Genomic DNA, 12,500 nt, shown 5'->3' with positions numbered 1-12,500 from the left:
ACGTCGAGCGGTGACAGATCGTCCTGCTGCCTACTCTCATGTCTGTTCTGTGCCATGACTGCATCAGCTCCCATCTGAGCCCACACACATACATGAACACTCAATGAAATGCATATAATATTATATTGAAATATCAATACACTGTATAACAATATATATCTGTGTGTGTGTATGTGTGTGTGTTTAGAAATTTGCATTCATATTAAATTGGTATTAAATGGTATATAGTTACGTAAAAGTTTGGTTACACTTTATTTCGATAGTCCAGTTCAGACATTCTACTAACCAGTAAAAGTAACTTTGTAACTACATGTCAACTAATTCTCATTAATTAGCAGCTACATGTCTACTAACTCTCAGTAGGGTAGGTTTAGTGTTAGTAGAATAAGTTGACATATACTTGCAAAGTTTCTGATAGTCAGTATGTTGTATGTTGTGGACCCATCAAAATAAAGTGTTAGAAGATATTAAGCAGACAGTCTACTAATACTCTAATGACTGCTAGTTGACATGTAGTTGCAAAGTTACTTACTGTTAGTAGAATGTCTAAAGTGGACTATTGAAATAAAGTGTTATCTAAAGTTTTAATTGTAATATCTTTTATTTGATGGATCATGATGGCAGAGCTCCAAAAAATTAAATGCTTATGCAGTGTAAAATATATATTGTACATGTCATGGAATAAATTGGCATAATTAGTCAAAAGCAATTGTGTAATTATTTATATTTGGTCTCAAAGCTTGTGTTTTACTAATGCAATTCATCTGTTGTGTAAATTTCTTTGAATTGCAGTTCAGTCAATTCATCATCCTGTCATTTCAATTCAAACATCAATTCAACATCCTGTGGGGTGTGAACAATTCACACTCACACTCATGAACTGAATAGGAGAGCTAGTTTTGACACACACACACACACACACACACACACAGACAGGCGGGTATTGGCAGGGAGAATGGCAGCAGGACGTGACACACTCTTGATGGGAACACTGTCCTTTATGTTGTAAGTGTGTAATACACTAGTACTGCCGCACCACAACTCTAACATACCAAACCGGCTGTTTCTGTGTGTTCATAGCGGTATGAATCACAGATGACTTGTGCTTTCTGCAGGTCTGTGTGGCTGTAAGATGTTTATAAAGTGCCTGTTCGCTGATTTGAGTCTTTGACTGTATGTGCTATTACTCATTATCACCCCGTTTCGCCTGCAGTTTTCATAATAAACCTGAGCTATCAGTAATTTCTGTAAATGAGTAACAAAGTCTGGCACTGCGTCAGAGAAGGGTTGTTGTCGTAAGAACATGATTGTCGACTTGAGAAACACAAACAGAGGACGTTTGATATGAGGAAACTAGAGCACTAGATTTGGGCATGTGCAGAAAGTGCCTTGTTCTTCTGTCATATGGTAACTCAGCAGGGGTATTTATCCTGACGAAAATACTGAACATGGTACAGTGATGGTATCAGATGGTACTTTGATGTATAACACTTAAATGATCATTACTGTCACATATCATATTCATATACCCTTTATATGCATATATCATGATCATATGCAAAAGTATTTATATGATACTAAAAAAAAGATAATTTACTGTCATATATTGTCATATAAATACTTTATAAATGAAAGTCTGTGATCAAAATGAAAATTTGGCATTCATAATCCTAATCTGACTAATGTCACTTTGAAAAAAAAAAAAAAGATGTATTACACGAGTTTGTAACAAAACAATGTGTTCAAATGAAAGATGTCCTAGAAAACATGTAAAACATGTATTTGGGTGGGTTTAATACTGTGACTTTCTCTGTATTGGAAAGAAAAAATTGTCTATATGCATTTTCACTAGTGGTCACAGACTTTTGGATCTTGCTGTGTGTGTGTCTCATTCACCGAAAGCTGTCAGGTGCTGTACTAATAAAGTTGTGCATTTGTGTTTGAGTTGTAACGTGTATATAATGTATATGATGCTCTGTTCTAGGTGGCTGCTCCTTCGATGATGGCCCAGCACAATGCGACTACCAGCAGGACCCTTACGATGACTTCGACTGGACACATGTCAGTGCTCAAGAAGTGCCATACCTGCCCTCTGACCTGCCCCAGGGTGAGTCCATCAGACACGCCGCCTCATAGCTGGACTAAACTAGATTTAGATTCCACTGCGCGCAATCACGTCCTCGCTAACCTCATGGCTGGAGAGTCTGAGGCAAGTGGGGCAAGTCTCCAATTTGAGCGAACACAAAGTGAGAGTGGAAACGCATGGTTTTATCTGCCCTTGGGCTTGTTTAAACAGTAAGGCAGATTTAGGAATGTTTTAATGGGCTGCTAACATTTGAACAAATTTGCAGCGCCGTCTTATCGTGTCAGGGTAAAAGCCATTACTGGAGAACTGAAGAAGTTGAGAGAAAATAGGCAGGTAACAGAACATTAATCTTCCTTCAACTGCTGTTCCGCTCTCTGAACACTCCTCGGATGGGATCTGAAAATACTTTGCCATTTACATGACAAAACGTGTGGAGTGCCGAAGGGGGGAAAAAAGGCTTTGGTCAAAGTACTGTCATACGTGACACAATTAAGCTTTTTAAATGCGCTCAAAGAAGACGCGAACAAGAGGGGAGAGCGGAGCGTTGCGACCTTCACTTTTCACCTCTCCGACGCTTAATCACTCGTTTTCAGACAGGAGATTCTGCTCAGGGAAATTAAAGCATTTCACTCTCAGCTAAATTCCCTAATTAATAAGATATTAAGTTATTAATCAAGGCAGGAGAACAGAGAAGGTCGTCAGCCCTTGCTTTCAGTCAGGTAGGGTTTCACTAGAAGAGGACCTGAAGGAGAACAGCATTGCAGCTTTTATGATAATAGCTGTTGCATCTTGCTTGAGGCGCTTGGTTGACTAACACATTTGAGCAAATTAATTGAACAAAATGATGGTTTGATATTTGTCATTTTTGCTGCATTTAGAAGGCATGCATTCATTAAGGTTTATTTCTCACTGTGTTTGCCGGTGTGTTTGTGTGTACAGCTGGCCTCGTGGGCTACAGTCTCTCGCTACATTCACTTGAGAACAATCATTTAGAGGACTCGTCTCTGAAAAGTTGACAAAGATGGGACGTTTACATGTCTTCATTTTGATATCAGACGATCAACAGAAGTGCTTTTTCTGCAGAAAAATGCAGGGACGGGGAGAGAGAGATAGAAAGGTGGACAAAATAGACAGGGGAAAGAGAGAAGGATAGAAAGGAAAAAGACAGAAATGAACTGGTGAATGAGATAAAAAGATGGACAGGAATGACAGAAATGTAGATAGAAAAATGGGGAAGAGGGAAAAAAGGGAGAGAGATGACAGAAAGAGACAGAAATGTGGACAAAGGAATGGTCAGAAGAATGAGACAATGATGGACTGGAACCACAGAAATGTGGATAGAAAGATAAATAGGGGATGAGAGAAGGATGAAAAGGGAAAAGACAGGGATGGATAGAAAGAGACAGAAATGTGGACAAAAATGGACAAGAGAAAAAACTGGACAGAGAGATGGAATGGAAAAGAGACAAGGAGATGGACAGAATTTAGACAGAAATTTGGACAAAAAGTTGACAGGAAAGGTATAAATGTGGACAGAAAGATTAAAATGTGGACGGAAAGATAAGCAGGAGAGAAGACAGAAATGGACAAGAGAACAAGACAAAAAGATGGAAAGAGAAAATACAGATATAGACAGGAAAAGAGAAGTGTGGACAAAAATGAACAGGAAAAGACAGCAATATAGAAAGAGTGATAGACATGAAAAGAGAGAAGGATGGAAAGGGAAAAGAAAGACGTGGACAGAAAAAAGAGAAATGTGGGCTAAAATGAACAGAAGAATGAGACACAATGATGGACAGGAACAACAGAAATAAACAGGGGAAGATAGAAAAATGAAAAGGTAAAAGACAAGGTAAAAAAAAGGGATGGATAGAAAGAGACATAAATGTGGACAAAAATGGACAGGAAAAAACAACTTTGGACAGAGATGGACTGGAAAACAGACAGGGAGATGGACAGAAAGAGACAGAAATGTGGACAAAATATGGACTGAAAGAAAGAAATGTGGATGGAAAGATATGCAGGAGTAGACAGAAATGGACAACAAAACAAGAAAAAATATGGAAAGAAAATACAGAGATGGACAGGAAAAGTCAAATGTATACAAAAATGGACAGGAAAAGACAGAAATATGGAGAGAATGATAGACATGGAAAAAAAGAGAAGGATGGAAGGGAAAAGAAAGAGATGGACAGAAAAAGAGAAATGGACAGGAAAAAAACAAATGTGGATAAAAAGAGACTGCAAAAGAGAGAAGAATGGAAAGCGAAAGAGACAGTGAGATGGACAGAAAAAGATAGAAATGTGGATAAAAAGATAGACTGGAAAACAGAGAAGTTTGAAAGGGGGGAAGACAAAGAGATGGACTAAAAATGATCATTAGTTTATATTGGTTTATTATTAGTTGATGTGCACGAGGTTCATTATGGTCCATTCCTGCACTCTCTGCAAACAGAACATTTTTATAACGTGATGCAAATATATTTGCATGATGTGTTTTTCCCATAATTGCAAACATTAAGTGATGCTAGCTGCATGGGCTGATGTCTCAGTCCTTGAGGGAGTCGTTTGGACGGTGTGGCTGAGTGACTCATTGTAACAGTAAGTGAGCACAAAGCCTGGAGAGGATTCTCTACACCTACAGGGATACATTTTGAGTTATGGTGGGTTAGCACAGACACATTAGATGCTACTTTTGTTTTTTGTATCATTCTGCCTGAAGGGGTGTTCACACTGATAGTATTTTGCAGTAAAAAAAAACACAACCGGAAGTTGCTTCTTTTCAATGATGGTTAGTGATTTAAGGCGACATAGCCAACAGCGACTGTAGGAAATGCACAAAATGAGGAGTTGATCTACTGGTGACTACCAATGGGAGTGCAGGCACAGAAGCTCATGTGATCCACCTCCTGGTAGTTTCTTACTGATGTTCAGCGGCATTAAATCCACTTGGATTTGGGAAAGATTTGGGTTGACTGATTTTGATTTTAAAAAGTAAATGCTGAAAGAAATGGCGGACAGTTTCTCATCTTCCTTATTAATCATTCTACCAAAGAACATGAAAGTTCTCATGCCCCTCTGCTATCATAAACATCAAAAAAGTGGTGTTCATGTGGAGATCTGTCTCTTTATGAAACAGCTCAGATGTAAAATTGGGACGTCTCAGCTGAGGGCACTCAGATCCGCCTCATGGATCAGCCTCTGGATGCTTATGCATACACTGATTGTCATTTCGTCTGATGCACACCTAAATCTCCAGCTGTAAAACCTGATGAAGTAGTCGCCGCTGCCCGGGCTAAGCTCCCAGTTCTACTGGAGGAGTGTTTGGTCCGATGATATTGTCCAACTGGCTTTGAATGGAATGAAGGTTACTGCAGTGCACACACAACCCTGACCTGACCGTATAAACGCTGTTTCTCACAGCACTCCCTCATCCACCCTGCTCTCTGCTTTATTTTACTGTCATGTTCTGCACATCCTACACAGAGCTTGGAGTCCATATCTTTAGCAGTTTTATGGGAAACTATTTTAAAACAGTTTTTTTGATTAATTGCTTCTACACTGCAGTCAGATGATCGCTTGGGAAAAGTAGTTGACTACACTTCAGACATTTGCTAAAAAAAATAGCTAACTACATTGAAACTAATTTTGAGGGTGTGTGTTTTATGATGTATATGGGAGCATTGTGCATTGTGTAGATGATATCGTGTATCGACGATAGTCAGAGATGTTGATTTTACTCCCACCAGATGGCACTAATCTGGCTTAAAAAATTGGATCTTAAAGGCTTTGGGCCTCATTCATGAAACACGAGCAGAACACATTTTTGTGTAAATCGTCCGTAAAGCCGTTCTGACGTAAACTTTCGAATTCATGAAAATGTTCGTATTTTCAAAAAGTTAGTTGGTACGAAAGACATTTACACCTGCTCCCTACCACGTGTAAATGGTGTGTAAAACGTTCTCTGTTCTTTTTGACAAACAGATGACACTGAATTTTGATGCAATGCCATTATAATATTTTACAAGTTCGTTTGCTCTGTTTTTATTTATTTTTTGTAGCTGAGAGTTGATAAACAGTTTAGCTTTGGGTAGAACGCAGCGCTTGCCACTGTCACTTTTTACCCAGCTCTCCAATCAATGGAGGAGGGGCGGTACAAATACTACACCGACCAATCATCCTACTTGTACAACAACTGAACAACAATGGAGAAGTTAATATTGCTGGTTACTGCATTTTTATATTCAGTAATATTCTTCAAAATGAGATACTAGTAATACGTTACTGCCGTGGATATTCCTAGTCATAGCAACCAAAGCGTCTCAGCTGGAAAAACGCTGTGCCACCAAAGCGTTCTCAAGCGCCACCAACTGGTCGTTTTCAGAAGAGCACCTGGCATTTTTCAGCTGGCTAAAAACGCTTTGATGGATATTTATTGTCAGGCATATGGCCTATTAGTCTTTTTTGTATTTATGCAATATACTGGAGCCAAACCTGAGAAAGTAGACCAGAATATTCCAATGCATTCCTGGACACGCAATTTGCACAGCTGTAATTCATAGACGGGATTATGCTAATTGTGAATGAGCGTGCACACGCGCCCTATTTTCGAATGATTGGAATTCATTAACATACGCATGTTTAACTATCAAATCTGACGTTTACGAAGCGTTTTTGAATCTGGAGGAGAGTTTTGGGAAGGTCCGTTTTACACGCAAATTTTTACTCAGAATTTATTCATATATTTAAGAATGTTTCATGAATTAGGCCCATTGTCTCTATTTTAACATTAAATACTGCCATAATTGAAAAGTAATAGAAAATATTTGAAAATAAACATTTTTGTATTATTTTCAATGGGATAAATTGATCATAATTATTGCATAAATATTAATTAGTACCAAGAAATTCTCTCAAAATACAAAAGAAAAAAAATATTATTAAACAAAAATAAGTTACATTGATTTTACTGAGGGGAAAAAAAGTTACATTTTAGGTGTCCGGTCACTTTTGACTGTGAAGACTCCCAAATAAGGAGCACCAGAGGGTTAATTATATTGGATACAATTTATTAAAAAAAGAAAGAAATAAAGAAAAAGAAAGAAAAAAGATGATCTCAGTTAATGCTGACTGTACAGTAGCAGTAATTCTCACTAAATACAGGTCCCTCATTTATACAAAAGTGATAAACAGCATAATGTAGCTAAATACAGTTCATAATTATATAAGATAATTTAAAATTTTATGGACACATGGCTAGAAGGAACTTTGAGTGATAACTCAAATTAATTGTTTTTGAGAGAGTCTGAGCAAATTGGTGTAAGGCTACACGCTATTCAGTGTTTTGTAATTTGTAACTTTTTACTGGATTATTTATCTTTGGACAAGAAATATTATTTTTAAAATCTTTCAATTTTAAATTTGGAAACTGCAAAACCGTCCTGCTCCTGAAACTCTTGTAACTGGTTTGTAGTGCTGGTGGCTCTGAATGACTGGTTAAGTGCTTTTGAAGGGCTTGAGCTTCTGTGAGTGTTTGAAGATCGTTGGGAAGGACGAGTGTTTGAGCGCAGTGACAGAGCTTTCCGCTCTACATCTCCTGGCCAGTGTTTACCTGACAAAAGGGACTGTTCCTGTTAATGTGGGTCACTGCCATGAAGGAGAGCGCGCCGCACCGGCCTTTCCACTGGCCTGTAAAATGAGAGCGCTTTTAAAGAAGCCGAGCCGTTCAGACTGATGTGTTTGAGTGCTGCAGAGGTGGCGTAGGCAGTTTGTGATCCGGCTGTTAGCGCGGAACGGTCGCGTTAGGGTTGTGGGAAGTGTGACAGCCATCTTGAGTGTCTTCTGTCAGCCATCTTGTTGAGGGTGTTGTGACAGCGTCAATGTTGCACTGATATTGTGTTTTGATAGCCGCTGACGCCTCTCATCTACTTCATCAGCCTTATTTAGATAATGACCACTATGCATTTCAATTATGTGAAATTCTTCACATTTGCGAAAATGTAGTTTCTGTCAAAAATGCTAGTTTGTTTACTGCTGTGAAATCAGTGCAAGATATCCTTCAGTCAGTATGAGAGGTTTCCAGAATTGGTTGTTTTATTTCATGTGTGTTTTGATGACTGGTTACCACATTTTATTGTAATAGCGGTAACTCTGGTATTATGGTAAATGGTCATTAACACTCCGTTTAATGCCACAGAATGACTCATTATGAATGCATTTCATTTGTAGCGTTTTTCCTCACACCATGCATTTTTTTCCTTCGCTGAAGGTTGAGCAATTCCTCTCTGAGCAGCAGATGAGCCCCGGGCCGGAGCGGCAGGGATCTGAATGTGAATGCCTGCATTTTACATCACTGCCAAAAACCCAACAGCCCATTTCAGTTATTCACATTTCATGAGCAATCAAAGAGAGCTCAGATGGGATGTGTTTGACAGGTCTGTTTCCTCTCTGAATGTTGAGAGATAACAGATCTCGTTTAAGCTGTGCCTTTGGTCATTCAGTGGAATCAACTAGAGTAAACATACCTATTAAGAACACTTCCATTTTAGAGATCAGATTATAAAAAGAAAAAACATAATTTATTATCCTACTTGATGTCTTAACCAATTGATATGTTTGTTACGATATACCTCCTATAATTTCAAGTCAATCAGATCATTGCACACTGAGATATGGGTCTCCATATGGTCACACTGTCTGGCAGACATTTTGAAAGCTGTCTAAAAACGTTCACCAAAAGAGGAGCCCCTTAAATGTGCGTTTTTTTAGACGATTAAGCCTTTATTTTGGGTAAGTTTCACTACTTATTGTAAAATTAAGAGATTAATGTTCAGACTTTTGCATATTATAACCTGGAACTTGGTTATAATATGCAAGTTCCAGGTTATAATATGCTTCTTTCCAGATTTTTCTCTGATCTTTCCAGATTTTTCTCCGATCACCGCAAAAAGAAGTGCATTTGCGCCAATTAGGAAGGAAATGAGAGAAGCTGGCATCCAGAATTTTCTTCTTTATCCTGCAACGCTGAAGGTCAAATGTTAAAATGCTATACTCCCCAGAAGAAGCAAGAGTTTTTCTCAGATCCCATTCATCCACCAATTCTCAGTGAGCTTCAGCTAGCTACCTAGGCTGTCAGATTCAGATTCGGAATACCTGGCCGAACCGATCACTCTTCAGGAGCTGGAGTCAGCAATCCGATCTATGAACAAGGGGAAATCCCCAGGCATAGATGGTATTCCAGTCGAATTATATTCTACTTTTTGGTTGGATATAGGCCCCCTCAAGTTAGAAATGATACATTTTTCAGTTACTCTAGGCTCATTTCACCCATATTAATATGGCTGTTATTTCTCTCTTGTTAAAAAAAGATAAAGATCCGACTTCCTGTTCTAGTTACCGGCCACTTTCTTTCATCATGATCAAACAGGATTTATTAAATCTCGCTCAGCTTCGGATAACTTACGCAGGTTATATCATATTATTAATTCAACGAATAGTTTGTCCTCCCCTTGCGCAGTATTAGCTTTAGATGCGATGAAAGCTTTCGACCAGCTAGAATGGAACCATTTATGGGCAGTTCTACAGCATCTGGGTCTAGGATCGAGTTTCATAAATATGATAAAAGTTCTGTACGCCAATCCAACAGCCACTGTTCTCATAGGTGCTGTTCGCTCTAACCCATTCTTTATACATCGAGGTACTCGTCAGGGTTGCCTGCTTTCTCCTCTGTTATTTGCCCTATCCTTGGAACCCTTAGCTCAAGCGGTCCGACAATCTGAAACTATTTCTCCCATAATTATACGGAATACTCATCATCATATTTCTTTGCTTGCTGATGATATCTTATTGTTTTTAGAGAAGCCGTCACATTGTATTCCTCATGTGTTGAATTTATTTGTCCATTTTGGATCTCTCTCTGGGTTTAAAATTAATTGGAGTAAGTCATGTCTACTTCCCCTCAATTCTAAAATTTATTCCATGTCCCTTTCTATATCTATTCCATTGGTTCAAAACTTTAAGTACTTGGGGATAGATGTTTTACCTTCCCTGCAGGAAATCGTCTCAAAAAACTATAATAGTATTCTAGCCAAAGTATCCTTAGATTTGGAAAATTGGTCTCGTCGTCCTACTTCGTTTCAGGCTCGTATATCGGTGATTAAAATGAATGTTCTCCCACATATTAATTTCTTTTCTTCCATGATTCCTCTCGCTCCACCGGTTGGCTACTGGTACAAACTTGATGCATGTGTTTCACGGTATATATGGAATGGGAAACGTCCTCGTATTAAACTGACTACCTTACAACGATGTAGATTACATGGAGGTCTTTCTTTCCCCAATTTTAGTATGCTCAAGCCTTTTCCCTCCGCCCTTTATCTTTTTGGTTTGATCCTGACGCTTCTATTGCGAATCTATTGTTTATTCGTATAAATTGAAGCATCTTGTTTTTTCGGGGGTTCCGCTTAGGCAGTGTTAATTTCGGTTTGGTCCCATTGAAACCCACCTCCTCTCCACATGGAGGGATGTTGAAAGACGTTCACAACTAGTTACGATATGGCTTAGGCATTCGCCTATTTTCCACAATAAAAATCTTTCGTCAGGCAGTACTCCATTGCATTGTCCGCAATGGACTCATAATAAAGTAAACACTCTGGGAGATATCTATGATGATCGTGGTTTAAAATCCAGAATCTCAAAACTCAATATAATCTGCCAGGCACCTCCTTTTTTATGTATGTGCGCATTAGATCGGCCCTTTACGGGCTAGGCATGGGCCGGTCTGAGATTCTGACGGTATGATAACCTTAGATAAAAATATCACAGTTTCACGGTATTATGGTATTGCGATTACAGCTCTAAAATATATTATTTTTTAAATGTCTGGGTAAAAAACAACAATGTTTTTTTCAACTGAACAATATATTTTATTTTTAAGAAACATAGAGAACATTTTGGAGCAGTAAACATGTCAGGCTAAATAATTAAAATAAATAATTGAATTCTTGTTAATTAAATTACGTGCAGTCACTTAAGTGAGCCTAAACCTGCAGCTGTAAAAAAAAATTTAAATAAAATTAAAAACTCCTTAAAAAGGCACTTAACCTACAGCTCAATAATCAAAAACATAAATGAAAACATAATTTCTGTAAAAAATAAAATAAAAAATGCAGTCATTAAACCTGCTGCTCAACAAGGTTTTTGGAGAGATGATCACTTTCTACACATTCACCTTTCAGTCCAAGTTATGAGTGGTGAGGTACAAAGATGTGTGCACATATACATAAGGAGAGCGCGCGAGTGTGTCACACACACACACACACACACACACACACGGTCTCTCTCCGTATAACACTCAAACAGTGGCAAAGACACCTGAGAGCCAGCAGTTTGTTTGATTTTTAAATGACGTGATTTTGAACAGATGTAAGCAATGGCAGGAGGCTTAAAATTATAGACGTGATACCAGCTAAATTTAATTATTGTACTAAATCGCAGAAACGTAGTACTTTAATCTGCTATTCCCCGCTCTGTGAAGTAACGTGAGGGAGGAAACTAGTTCACGTTAGCTAGTTAATTAGCCATGTTATCTGCCTCGGTAGCAAGCTAAATAGTATTTATTTCACCACTCAAACAACCGGTAAATCGGTCTCTGTCTTGATCGAGGGTGAAAGAGGGAGAAATGAAGAAGACACAGATATATTGTTTGTGTACGACCTGGAAGTATTTATTTAGCGATCGGCGCCAAAACGTCATCTGTATGGAACATTGTTGTGTACGGAACATTAGTCTACGTTACCCGAAAAATTCCCAAACAGGAATTGAATCTGTCATCTTCTCCTAAGTGTAATCTCTGTTCGCAAGGATCTTTAGGCACGTTTTTGCATTTTTTTTGGGAGTGCCCCTCTTTCTCACCTTTTTGGACTCAGCTCTCACAAGACCTATCATATTTGTTGGGTACTGAGATATGTTTGACTCTGCACCATTTTTTCATGAATGACTTTTGGGACTTCACCTTGTCCGTCCAGCAAAGATGTTTACTGTTAGTTGCTCTCACTGCAGCAAAACAATTGCTAGTCAACCATTGGAGTCCTCCTCACACAATGGACAGACGAACCTGGACTGCGTATTTGTTGGACATTGTCTCGATGGAACTCTCAACATCACGTATACATGGATCTAATGTGAAAACTGTAAATTTATGGAAATTTAAGGTGAGCTTAAAGGGTGCACTATTATGAAAATCACAGCTTCAGTGTGACATCAATAAGAAAAAGTATAATTTCATAGATATTGTTAATAATAGTTGTTCATATTAAAATATGTATGAACTTAATACATGACCTAGACTATTTATTTAACACAAATCCTGTCATTTTAATAAATATTACATGAAATTTATTAAAAATTTTTGCTG

The 12,500-nt window shown here is 38.3% G+C and overlaps 1 protein-coding gene across 14 annotated transcripts in view; it reads left to right on the top strand.

Moving 5' to 3' along the window:
• The window catches only part of ptprk (protein tyrosine phosphatase receptor type K), a 184,816-nt gene that overhangs the window by 43,484 nt on the left and 128,832 nt on the right, over positions 1–12,500 (top strand). For all 14 annotated transcript variants that reach the window (XR_009267521.1, XR_009267520.1, XM_058755143.1 and 11 more), the window contains one exon: positions 1,985–2,107. Coding sequence is in view for 12 of the 14 variants with exons in the window: in XM_058755143.1 (XP_058611126.1) it covers positions 1,985–2,107 (123 nt within the window). In the remaining 2 variants the exon portion in view is untranslated. The remainder of the gene's footprint in view (positions 1–1,984; positions 2,108–12,500) is intronic.

The sequence above is a fragment of the Onychostoma macrolepis genome, chromosome 20 (assembly GCF_012432095.1).
Source record: "Onychostoma macrolepis isolate SWU-2019 chromosome 20, ASM1243209v1, whole genome shotgun sequence".
Lineage (NCBI taxonomy): Eukaryota > Metazoa > Chordata > Actinopteri > Cypriniformes > Cyprinidae > Onychostoma > Onychostoma macrolepis.
The sequence above is the reverse complement of the archived record's forward strand: the minus strand, read 5'-3'. Positions and strand labels throughout refer to the sequence as shown.